We start from the raw sequence: 13366 nt of genomic DNA, 5'->3' as shown, positions 1-13366 counted from the left end.
TTATTATTCTGGGAGAAAAAAAATTATGAGGGAAAAGTCAGTTTTCTAAAATTAAAGTTAGAATTTTGACTTTAATCTGTGAATTCTCTTAAAAAACACACTACCTTTTTCTAGTTGATGTATTTAACACTGTATGTAGAAACCATACCCCCGGGCTTTTCAGGGAGTAACTATTCTCTCTTTTTAAGAAAGTCACAAAGCATTTATACTTAACATATGATGTAAACTGAATGACTCGTACTAGAGTTGAACGGCGTACAAACACTGTAAATACAGAAACGGATGTTTTAGGGGAAGGGCTTGCCCTCACATGTGATTAGTGGGTGTGTGTTCTCTTTTACCCTCATTCAGTGCGACGTTTTATTAATGTTGTAAGATGGCGACGGTGCATCTGAGAATCGGAGACCTGGTGTGGTGAGATAACCTTAAAACATTATATACTAACTTCTTTTATCGGAAACAATCGTGCATTATACAGTAAAGGGTTAAAGGAGTTAGTTGAACATAAACGTTTTGCGTTGGTGTGTCCCAGACGTTATTTATACAAGTTAACGCCTACTGTGCTAGTCGATGTTAACCTAAACAAACTGCTAGCCAAGCTGACTCAGCCACCAGCCGTCGTTAGCTGTAAGCTAGCGGACAAGCTAAATACAACGGTAAACACCGAAATGAAACAGATACACAAATCTGTATTTTCTTGATCCAACTCTTCTGCTGGCGTGTTTATTGTGTAAGAGTTTAACTTTACACTTCCATCACCACAGTGTCGTAGAAATGTTGTGGTGTGTGACGAGTTGTGCTAACTTAGCTTAAGCGGAAATCCAACTTACTGGAGGAACCATAGCTTTGCCATTTGCTTCCGTGTTATCTACTGAAACTCTTGACGATTGACAAAGGGGAGCAACTGTAAATAGTCTCTGTATATTAACCACGTACATTTAGAATTTAGTTTTTTTCAGTGTAATCCCTCAACAGTGGGAATAATACGCGTTATACAGTCATGTGAAGCAGCGACCAGTTTCTATTGTACCGTTTTCCTCAGCAGAGTTTTGAAACCAATGTTTGTTTTAACCATTTGCAAACCCTTCAGTCGTTTTACTTCACTAGTAAATAGATATACTAACTATATTATGACGTATGAGGGTGAGATATAGTAGTAAGGGACGGGTTGCTGTTGCATGTCCCGCACTGCAAAATCGTGTTGTTTATCAAGGGAAAATATTTGTACAGTTCATAAGAACACAATGGTGAACCCAGAAAAACAAAGAGACAAAGTACACAACTCTTACTGGAAGGAATTAGATATTGGAACGACAGAGGGTACCAACGAAATAAAATGTCTTGTTCAACTCTAAAGTTAGTTATCTTTCAGCTTTTGTGGTGTGATGCAATGTGAGATGTTGTGCACAGATAGCTTGATGTAATATGCAGAAATAATGACTGGTGTCACTTACTGGAGACTTAAGAAAAGACCCAACACAGAACACACAATTGCATAAAAAATATTATAAATAAACCAGAACTTTTGCTTTGTTTGGTTAGAGTAATGGTAAAAAAGAAGTAACCAAGAACGATGACTTCATTACACATTTGCTTTGAGCTCTCTGTGCTTCACATCGTTTTATACTCAGTGCTACTGGCATGTCATGTTCGTAATAGTAAACCTACTGAATATACAACCATAGAAGCAAGTGACATCACCAGTGGACTCTAATGTATTACATGTTAAAACGTCTCTATACTGTTGACAAAGATGCATCATAGGTTAATCATATAACTTTTCTTTAAAGGGGGAAGCTTGGCCGTTACCCACCATGGCCAGGAAAGGTAAGTAGTAAAAATAGCTCAATGTCCATGATGATTATTTCAAACTTCTTATTGCTTCTAAATTTTTGGACCTTGTCATTTCAGATAGTAAGCCCTCCCAAGGACCTGAAAAAACCGAGGGGGAAAAAATGCCATTTTGTAAAATTCTTTGGAACTGAAGACCAGTAAGTCTCAACAGCCTGGTAGTAAACCTGATGAGCATTGCATGTTTGTCTTCATGAAATGTGTAAGAGCTGTTTTTTCTGTGTGCTCCTCCAGCGCCTGGATCAAAGTCGAGCAACTGAAGCCCTACCATCCCCACAAAGAGGAAATGATCAAGATAAATAAAGGAAAGCGTTTTCAGCAGGCAGTTGATGCTGTGGAAGACTTTTTGAAGAAAGCAAAGGGTAAAGATCAGGTAAGGAGTCTCATTTTGATTCTTAATCTAGCACAATATCAAGCTGAATGCATACAAGCATAAAGGTTTAGCGTGTTTAGCACCGTTGCCTCACAGCAAGACGGTTTCAGGTTTAGATTCCATGCCATGGATACTTTCTGTGTGGAGTTGCTTGTGGGTTCTCTCTGGGTACTTCAGCTTCCTCCCATAGACCAAAAACTTGCTGATCAGGTTGTTTGGTCATTCCAAATCACTCTTAAGTGTCAGTTTGTGCATGAATGGTTGTCTGGCTCTACATGTTAGCCTAGTGACGGGTCAGAGATATGCCCAAGGTGTGTGTAAATATTTTAAAGAAGAGAGTAAAAACAGTCCAACAGCCACTCACAGTTTATAGAGAACCTGTAAAGATGTTAAAAGATTTAAACATTTATTTTCAGAGTATGAGCTGAACTCACAAGCCTCCTGCATAAGCCAGATACAAAATGTGCAACTTGAATAAAGAGGACAGCTTTCCCATACCATCCATCCGCATGTTGCTGGGGTATCAATAGATCCTCTGTATCATTATTTGGAGGAGTGATGCCGACTGCAGCAGTTTTTTAACTGCTTGTATCTAACCTTACCTTGCTACCAAGTCCCACTCGTGACCACAGCACTATTTTTGTCGCTTTTGAAGCCTGAAGCTCCTAACATCTGATCAGTAGGCTTCAGGCGGAGGGATGTGTATTTCTCTGTGAATAGTACTGAAAGGAATATGCTCAGGCTTTATGGAAAAACTGTGTATGATTTCGGTTTCCCTGAAAGGAAAGTGGTATTATCTATTAGCTGAAACATAATTATAATGGAAAACAGTGTGACTTGTTTAGTAATTTTGTTTGGATAGAAACACACAAACTTATAACATTTCATTTCCATAGATGTTGATAGATCTCACTACATTTCCAGTGTCAGCAGGAAGACTTAAATAAGTTGTGTAAGTACGCTAAAACTAAGAAAGCAGAGATATAGGTATGTAGTTAGAAAATACGTTTATTTTTCAACTTCTATAGATAAAGGTTACTTCTGCTATTTGGGAGAATCCTAATCCTAAAGGATTTGATGATGTGTGCCAATAAACACTCAGTGCTGTTTTTCTTCAAGTGAATAAACAGTTGTCACAATCTCAACAGTTATCATGTTGCTTATAACTTTCTTGGCATACAAAAGCACAAACACAAAACGATTATCTATGTTTTTAACAGAACTCTGACAGCAAAGGAGAATCAAAAGGAAAGAAGACACCCAACAAGCCCTTGAAGATACTCGAGGAGGAGGATGAGGATCTCAGTGCCCTAAAGGACCCATCTGAGAAGGTATAAAGATACGAAAAAGTGAAACACACTTTTTAATCAAGCATAAGTTACACTGAAAGTTATTTGAAATTTGCAATTCAGATAACAGTTTTAGAAGCAAAAACGAAGCATGTCACAAATCATAAGCACTAAACAAACCAAACACGTTGTAATGTGTATTGCTAGATAATAAAAATTGTGACATTTCGTTTCAGATTTGAATTAAGTTATGATAGGCTACTAGCTGTGCTAGCCATGTAGCGTTGTGGTGTTCTTGCAGTAACACACTGCACATTTCACCTGTTAAGTTTTTCTCCTCCTAGGCCAAGATATCCTAACTCCAACCAAAATGAGAACAGCAAGTCTTTGTGTTAAATTGTTGTCTTGGAAGAAAAAATTTTATGGATAAACTTGCAAAACAAAGGACATTTGTGTGTGGTATTGCCTGTTCTCACTTCTCATAAAGCTTGCCAATCATACATCTTAGATAAAGTAATACATGGAACTACCTACCCTTTAAATAAGAGCACCGAACAAAATGTTTTTTTGGGGGGAAACGGTAGCAAGGAATTTACCAAGGCTACTCACCCAGCTGCATTTTCAATAGCCTAAGTTCTGTTGTTGAAAAAACACATTTTAGGACAGAATTTGATTATGGCAGTCTATGTGGTTTGCCATTTTGGTGTTGACGTTGAAATTGCTTGTCCCAGCCTCAAAAGTAACATCTTCAACTTATCATTCCTATTCCATTCATTGCCACACAACGAGAGCCTTGCGTGATATTTGTGATACTATCTTGGGTATGAACACTTAATTTCTTGTAATTTGGGGTATCTTTATGTACCAGCCAGATGTGAGATGCCTTGGTTTCACATCTTTTTATTGATAAGCTTTTACCCAACAGAATTGTGAATTATCAGATTTACACACTGGGGGTCACGTTCTTTATTTTGGTCTCTGTTGGAAACAAATTAGGGTTCATTGCTGTACCAAAAGACGAAGGTCTCAATTTTTAGCATCATCCCAGCCCTGCAATACAGTTATCCTTTTTATACAAGTGTCTATCCCTGGGGTCAGCTGATTGAGGACACAGCCTCTGATTGGTAGACAGACTAAAACCAAGAAGACAGCCTATTTTTGGGGGGAGAATGTGAAAAATGTAAATGTACGTGCATTTTACGTCCTTGGCCGTTGTGGAGAAACACAGATGCATCCTGCAGGAAACAGTTTACCACTTCTCCTCAGAAGCAGTTGTGTCAGAGTCTTAAAAGACGCCTTAAAAATGGTGCTCTTCGTGTCAGAGCTGATGACAGCTGGGGACAGTAAAAACAGGGCTGAGGCAGCCACCTTCCCTCTTTGTACATGAAAAACTTGTTTTTACTAAATAGCTTCTTTTATTATCTGCACCTTGCTTAACACTGTTAAGTCAAAAGGTTCAGCGCCCACGCCCATGGCAGTAGGGTTCCTAATGGACCAATAAGCAGACAACAGTGTGTAGATAGTGTTCATCTTGTACTGTTGTCGTTTTAGATTTTTTTTTGTTTTTGATGCCATTTGAGGAGACTAAATATTGAGGATATTTTCAACCTGCAGAACTGACGCTGTGACTTACCACTTCTGAAATCCAGCCCCATTTACCTTTTTTTTTTTTTTTTTTTTTTTTTTTTTGCTTTTTTCTAAAACAAACAAATGGCTTAATTATGTATTCTTTGGCACAGCAGTACCCTTTCCCTTTGTAAACCAGACCTCTTTGATAAGGGCTGTGAAGACCTGTTTTCATGTCCTGGTTTTATATTTTTGAAAAGGACACTAATTCAGTTGGCAAAGGAGCACAAGTTTAGTGAAGCGATGGAGAATGGAGTAATTCATTTCACGCATTTGCTCTTGAATGCAACACTGAAGAGTCTCCCAATACAGGACACATACCTAGGTACAAAAGGTGAAGAGGTTTATTTGTGTCTCTCTCCTCCTTAAGGACTTAACTGACTCTGATCCAGAGCCATCCACTATTGAGAGGCTTGGGGCTGGACCCTGCTCAGGATTCAAATGGGAAAGCAGTGTAGGTGAACCCCCCTTTCCCCCCTACCACCAAGCTTGTTTTGCCTTGCTGTTTGTACTTCTACCTGACCTTGACCTTTGGCTTCAAACTCCAACTACTGCAAACCTTTCCCTTCTGAACTTTTTGGTGCTCACCCTTGATCACTCAAAGTGTTTGTCGTGGCGTGTGCTGTCAAGGTGGTCATTGATTCTTAATGTGGCGTTTCCAAAGGAGGCTCAGGTTTGGCTCAGGTTTTTTAGCTTCCTTCAGTCCATGAGCATCTAAAAATAACGACTACCAATCTGCCTCTTTGGACCAGAGTTGTTGATCACTTTGAATGTTCTGCTCTTAAATATGTACAGACACCGTGTAGGTGAGTGGATGTGTGAGAAACCAGTGAAACCCAAAGTAAATGTAGAGCTAAAAAACTGTTGATCTTCATGTCAGTGGATATGATTTCCCAATCATAGTTTTTAATCTTAGTCAATCATTTTACAGCATACAAATTTGTGATTAAGAAATACCTGCACCTCCTTTTTCCAAACTTTTAAGAATTGAGTTACCATGTCAGTGCAGTAACAGTTCACTCTCCAACAACATTGCAACATAATGAATGAAATCTGTCTGATTCATCTTTGATGATGTTTCCACTGACATGAAGAGAAACATGTATGACTGCTTTGTAATTTCAGTTCATTTATGTTTAAAAAATCCTTCTCAGTTGTGAAAATGTCCTATCTTTTTTACATTGCATGGGCGAAATCACTTCCAGATCTCTCCAGAGAAACTCCTCAGTCGCAGCATTTTGTATAAACTGATAGGAGCTCTGATACGTCAGTATTTTGTTCTATGAACACTGTACATATCTAATTAAAGGTCTGCTGAAATGACCTTTTCTTTTCTGTCACAGCCTGTGAAGGATGACCCACATTTCCATCACTTTCTGCTCAGTCAATCTGAGAAGGTAAGAGAAAAGATTTGTCTTTTTTGCACTTAAAAAAAATGTATTACACCACAGTTATATGCCTCGGTTTCATGCCCATGAGTGCCTGTCGTTTCATTTCACATGTTAACACAACAACGAATATTAATTTCTTATATGATAAATGTCTTGTAAACCTACCAACACATTAATAAACACATTAGTACTGTCATGTATGTACATTGGTTACATCCTGTTTGAAGGTTTCCCTCTTTGTCTACAGCCAGCATCATCAATGGAACCCATTAGCAAGCGCCTGAAGATCATTGAAGAGGTAAAGTAGCTTCTAAATTCAAGTGCAAACCACAAACAGCTTTTATTTTCATTGAATAGTAATGTTCACATAAGAAAACGTATGTTTGAAAATTATTTAAAGTGAATCTATCTGTGGCTTCTCATTCCCTTCATATGAAATTGTTGCTCTTGCAGGACACAGGATCAACGTCTATCCAAGCAGCAGACAGCACAGCCATCAATGGCAGCATCACACCGACAGATAAAAGGTTTAATACCGCAGTATACCATTATCAAAATGAAAACAGATCACAACAGAGATTATTGTTTTGATATTATGACTCATTCCTTAAAGGGTATTTGGATTATGGCTAAGACTGCACAGATGCATGAATACAAATATTGTGTTTTTGTTTTAAGCATGTTTGTGTTTTGATTATGTTTGAGATTTTTTTGGTCTTTGCCTTACAGGATAGGGTTCCTGGGTCTTGGGCTGATGGGTAGTGGAATTGTTTCCAACCTTCTGAAAATGGGTCATGTCGTCACAGTGTGGAACCGCACAGCAGAAAAGGTACCTCAATGGAAGACACTGTAAATGTCAGACAGGCTACTTCATTATCAGGTTGTGAGTTTTAATTAGGACATTTTTGATTTATGTCGGATGTGACATTCTAGGTTTTGAATTTCATTTCTGTTTCTGCTCATTTTTCTCGTCAAATTCAGTTTCACAGCTTAGATTGAATAACTTTTGAAAGCCACAAATATTTTCTGGTGGGATTTAGTTTAAAACTTTCAAGTTTTTTATCCAATTTGGAGCAGATGCAGATGAAGAGCACTAATTTAAACTAGTTATTATTTTTAATTATTTTTTTGTCTTCTTTTCATCTAGTAACTTGTTTATAATGGATTTTCCCCACTGCTGTGCATCAGATGACCAACAATGATTTTCTCGTGGTCATGTATCATTAACTCGTGGTTGCAGTTTAATTATCTTGTGTCCATGCACTGCTACATCCAGGCCCACATTTGTTTTCTAAAAGGCGGTAGCAGGAGTTTCCAATTGTATTGCCAAGCAATGAGAAATACTCTTTGCTGAAAATGCACGCATTGATGGGCTTTATGCTGCCCTCTCCAAAAAAAAAGACATAAAGAAAATTAAGCGGGCAGACTTTTCTGCTTTTTTCCACTGTGGCAACTTTTTCTCTTTCTGTTTAATTTACTAAAACTGAGGCTGAATCTGTATTTGTGTTATGATGACTGCAGTTTGAGTCCAAAACAGTTACTTTCGAAGATTTAGGTAGTGTAAATTATTGGTGAAAAGTTGAGGGTAATATATGTCAAAACTCATCCCTAGTGATGTGAGGATGTGGATCAAAGGAGACAGTGCCCAGGTTTAAAATTGACTACTGCACCTGAACAATTCAGGTAAATAAAGGATAGGCTACAGATAGATAGAAGAGCAAGAAACGATTACACCTGGATTAAACGACAATTTTTCATCCGAAAATTTCTAAAAACGCAGTGGAAAAAAAATCTGCGTTTACGCTGAAACACCTGTAGTTGGTGCTACAACTGTCTTGTCCAGAAGCTGCTTTTGGGAGATCTCCACTGAAGTAGAGATGAGCCGATTACCTGGTGTATTGGTGAATACTAATTGCAGAAGTTGAGCAACAGATGCACATTTTGTTCAAAGACAGTCAGCAGATTCAGCGGATTGAGCAGCACAAGCACAACATGGTAGTCCGCGACGATTGTAACAACGGTACTGTTGTATCATTGCATGCGCTTGCACAAAGTGGTGCGTGATGTCAGCCTTTCCACTGAAAACGCTGGCTTACTGTTTACACAGTGGTGGCAGCGTTTAAGGAAAAATCTACTCTGGAGGCCATTTTCAAAAGTTTGCGTTTCAGGTTGGCTGTGTAAACACGAGGCCGAAACGCAACAAAACTTTTGCGTTTCACCCTAAAACCATTGTTGTGTAAACGGCCACTTAGAATAAAGCCATGTTTGGAAACTGGTTGACCCAATTCCCACACAGAGTTTCTAACACAGAAGGCATTGATTAATTCAAAAAGTATCCTGTTCTTGAAGTGAGCTTGTTTTATTTGAGTCTTGATAAAATTATACATGCACTGATGAATGAGAAGATGTATTTCTGGGAGAGTTTTCTGTTAAGATTTGAGAGATTAAGAAATGCCTTTTGTGTTCCAGTGTGACTTGTTCATCCAGGAGGGTGCACGATTGGGTCGAACTCCAGCAGAGGTTGCTTCCATGTGTGATATCACTTTCTCTTGTGTCTCAGACCCAAAGGCTGCTCGAGATGTAAGTACTATCTCCATCACTGTTTTTTTGCAGTATGTAGACGAACGGCCAAATTAAAATGAATTTTTTTCTAAGTCTTGTGGTTGTTCCTCTTCAGTTGGTGATGGGACCCAGTGGAGTGCTGCAGGGAATCAGGCCGGGCAAGTGCTACATAGAGATGTCCACCGTGGATCCAGAGACCATCACAGAACTATCTCAGGTAAACCCCAACATACATATACAAACCAATGTAAACAGCAACGCCTTCACACTTCAGTAGACCCTAAAACTAGCAAGTCATTCTTTTTTCTAAATTATTGTTGAATTTTCCAATGTTAGGTGATCACGTCGCGGGGTGGACGTTTCCTGGAGGCACCAGTTGCAGGAAGCCAGCAGCTCTCCAACGATGGGATGCTTGTCATTTTGGCAGCTGGTGACAGAACGGTCTATGAGGACTGCAGCAGCTGTTTCCAGGCGATGGGAAAGACCTCCTTCTTCCTGGGTATGAAAAGTACACTGATGGAGACATTTTCATCACTTTTTTTTTTTTTTTTTTTACCAGGGTATATTGGGGAAATCTTCTGATCTGTATCTTTTCAAGGCAATCAGCAGTAGCTTCACAGCTTAGTTTTCTTGCTATAAAACAAATATGTCAGGATATTAAAAATTATGAAAGATTGTTTAATTTACTTAATATGTGATCAAAGATACTTTGAAAATGATCTGTATCTGTGGCTTGCTGTGCATATAGAGATATTTCTGGAGACTTTATTTTTGAGCCCTGGTAACCAGCATGTGAAAAGGTAAACCTTAATACTCTTAGCACAATTGTGAGTTTTATATGGTGCCATTGTTTGTTGCTTAACAGTCAAAGCATCATAGAAACGAAGATTAGACTTGAGCTACATTCACCCATTTCACAATTTCCATGATGTCAAAAAAGATGCCCAAATTGCACGTAAAAGTAAAAAAAAATCTGCTGTCAGTATAAGTTGAGGTTTTTTTTTACTTTCTTATTTTAATTATTCTTACTTCAGGAATGTTGACAAGAAATGTTTTTCTAAAAAGACAAACACTTGCCGTTTTTGAGATTCAGGTTTGTGGCCTGGCTGTGATCCCAGCCTGTATCCCCCGTTTACTCCACACAGTCTTTCTGTTTCCTGCTCAGTCCCATCCTCTTTGAATTAAGGCGTACAACGCCCAAAAATAAATCTGAAGAAATGGAGATAGAGAAAAAACACTAATGCTGAGAAAGCGACCAGAAGGACCTCAGACTTTCCTCCATATGTCTCCTCACAAAAACCTTTGCTCTGTATTCAACAAACCAAAACAGAAAAAAACTGTCACAAACAGAAAAACATTCTCATACAGTGAAACAATGATTTAGTGCTGCAATGTTTGACTGTTGAGACATTGTGTGGCAAAATATATAACAAGCAGAGAAAAGGAGATCCAGCTCCTTTTATTCATCACCAATATACAAGGTTGGCACCGCTTCGGATTCTGCTCTTGTCAGTCATGCTTGATGAAAAAAGACTCATCAACTCTGTGTGTATGTGGTGCTTGTCTTTCCAGGTGAAGCAGGGAATGCAGCAAGGATGATGCTGATCCTCAACATGGTGCAGGGCAGCTTCATGGCCACTATCGCAGAGGGTCTGACTCTGGCTCAGGCCACCGGCCAATCACAGCAGACCTTCCTAGATATCTTATGCCAGGGCCAGATGGCGAGTACTTTTGTGGACCAGAAATGCCAAAGTAAGTGAGAAGTCCTGCCACACTAACTTACCATCATTTTGCTGACTTGTTTCTTTTAAAGTGTCTGAATAAATTAACTTAAACAAATTTTGATTGGAATGGTTTGATGATGTTAAAATAAGGAAAAACTAGTTCCAGTACACTCTTTTTATTTAAACTAACTAAAGCTTGCTGAATTTTCTACCTGTCTTTCAGATATTTTACAGGGCAACTTTAAGCCAGACTACTATCTGAAACATATTCAAAAAGACCTGAGGCTCGCAATCTCCATGGGCGATATGGCCAACCATCCAACCCCAATGGCTGCAGCTGCCAATGAGGTAAAACAAGAATCATGAAATACATTAAAAAGATACGAAACTAGAATCCTATGTACGCACAACTTTTTGACCAAGTATCTGTCTGCTAATACTTGCTGACGATTATTTTTGGTTCGCATGAATTTAAAGTCTTGTATCAACAACTTGAAGGCAGAGGAGAGGGTTCAGGCAAACACAGACACTGACACAGAACTATTCTTGTAAAAGTTGACTTGTTTATTTTTCTTTAGGAAAATACAGCAGACTCTACCTTTAGGAAAATTTTAATTCTGTTTTGAGTAAATAAGAGAAAGATTTGTAATTTTTAGGCATTTTAAATGGATTCATCCAGCTAGCTTTAAAACTCATATGTCATTTAAAATAAGAGGAGTCTGTTTCACAAGCTGCTACGGATACAAAATGTTTCAATAAGTTAACAGTTAAGAATTCAGTCATCACACTCAATTTAGATGTTTGAATTCACCCGTAAAAAGTCAAGTTTGTACGTTCCCTATAAATTGGTTGTGTAAATGCCTATTATCAATATCTACCCCGTATTTAAAGGAGTAGGGGGACAGACAATATGAACGAGCAAAGGCATTTTAATTACAACGAACTGTTTCTTTTGCTGTTTTTTACAGGTTTACAAGAGGGCTAAGGCACTGGACCAGTCAGACAATGACATTTCAGCAGTCTACAGAGCCTACATTCACTAGAGCAAGCTGTGATCTCTCCTCTGGACCACACAGTCTTTTATCCCTTGCTATTCTCTCTTGTCATGTATTTAGTTTTTAATTTTAAATTCTATGGTTTATTTCTACTTTTTTTTTTTTTTACCCAAGCGCCAGCTATGTTTCCTGCCTACAAATCATAAGATATAATTCTTTGTTAAACCTTGAGCATTGCACTGACTGTACTGAAGGTAAATGGCTGTAAGAGTGCTCCAAAGAGGTTGTGCTACTTGCATTGCTGCAGTTCCCTGTAGGTGAGGTTTGTATGGTTTCTGACAACTGAACATTTCTAGTAGCAATTCAGGGTGTTTGGCAAGGATTATGGGTCTTGTGCCACTGTAAAGAGTGGGGTGTCAGGAAAAGTGGATGCATAAACCCCTAAGATTTTTTTTTTGTTATGTGCAAATGAAAAGTTTATTTAATTGAGTGTAATATTTGCTTTTCTTTTAATGTCCAGAATTTTATGGAAGAAGAACACCAAGAACCTGCCACTGCATTGCCTTAATATTGTAAACCCTTGAGACTCTCTACAATAGATGTATTTATTTATGTTTCTTTCTAGGTCTTTTTGGCAGCGTTTGGCATGGCTCGTTTCTGTGTTTGATGAAAGGATGTTGCTTTTATGTTGGTGTTAATGATCTCTCTTGAATGGGTTAAGAAGAAAAGAATAACAGCTATGTTGAGGCCTTAAAATGCAGTAACAATTAGAAGATTCATCAACAGATTTTTTCATTTGAAACCCTTAATTCTTGTCTTTGGAAGAGTTCTCATTTTTACTTTTATCTTTTAAATATTTTCTGAATTCTTATTGGAATCTACCTGATGAGTTTCGTTTTATCTGGAGGTCATAATTAAGCACAAACATCAGTGTTTTTCTTTTTCCTCATGTTGAAGGATTCAGCTTATTGCTTGGTTGTGTAGGTGTGAGAACATAACTTAATCTCATAACAGTTTTCAAAAAAAAAAAGTTGGTGGCAGGGCAACGTGTTTCACTTTCAAGAATAAAACTTAAAGCTGTAGAATAAGTACATTTTATTAGTTTGAATGTCATTATAAGCAAACTGTAAAATCAGTCACAACTCTTCATGCACGCTACTCACAAAATTATGTTACATTTCCATATCTACCAATCTAAAACCCACAAATGAATGTTGGTTTTGATTTTCTGTGAATTTTCTTACTTGCCGCCCCTCCCTAAAAATAAAAATAAAACAAGATCAGGGGTAAAGATGAGTGTGATATGATCACAAAACATGTGAGCGCTGGTGATTTTCACCCATGACCACTGCAGAAACATTTTCTAGCAATCTTCATCAAGTATTTACAGTTAATGAAATGAGTTGCATTTGTTCTGTCTGCTAATTATTTAAAATATTATTAAATTTTTGAGATTTCAGAAATGTACCCTTAACATCATTGACTATCCGACCGCCTATGTCAAGTCTTGAAACAATCCACATATCTTTTTCACGGTGCATAAGCAGGGAGTGTC

The 13366-nt window shown here is 38.1% G+C and overlaps 1 protein-coding gene across 2 annotated transcripts; it reads left to right on the top strand.

Annotated features, from left to right (window-relative positions):
- Positions 1-305: 305 nt before the first annotated feature.
- Positions 306-12698, top strand: glyr1 (glyoxylate reductase 1 homolog (Arabidopsis)). Of its 2 annotated transcripts, XM_074696584.1 has the most exons (16): positions 306-414; positions 1791-1827; positions 1912-1991; positions 2086-2224; positions 3445-3555; positions 5510-5593; positions 6483-6536; positions 6778-6828; positions 6984-7057; positions 7260-7359; positions 9000-9110; positions 9208-9309; positions 9429-9591; positions 10665-10844; positions 11040-11164; positions 11785-12698. In XM_074696584.1, exons 1-16 carry the CDS (start codon positions 377-379, stop codon positions 11857-11859), a joined length of 1524 nt encoding a protein of 507 aa, XP_074552685.1. In that variant the 5' UTR covers positions 306-376; the 3' UTR covers positions 11860-12698. The 2 variants fall into 2 exon arrangements, with proteins under 2 accessions (XP_074552685.1, XP_074552686.1); XM_074696585.1 differs by lacking the exon at positions 5510-5593.
- The last annotated feature ends 668 nt before the right edge of the window (positions 12699-13366 follow it).

This window comes from Halichoeres trimaculatus, unplaced genomic scaffold (genome assembly GCF_033239565.1).
Source record: "Halichoeres trimaculatus isolate MK-OKI-2021-1 unplaced genomic scaffold, fHalTri1.1 fHalTri1_scaffold_20, whole genome shotgun sequence".
Lineage (NCBI taxonomy): Eukaryota > Metazoa > Chordata > Actinopteri > Labriformes > Labridae > Halichoeres > Halichoeres trimaculatus.
The sequence above is the reverse complement of the archived record's forward strand: the minus strand, read 5'-3'. Positions and strand labels throughout refer to the sequence as shown.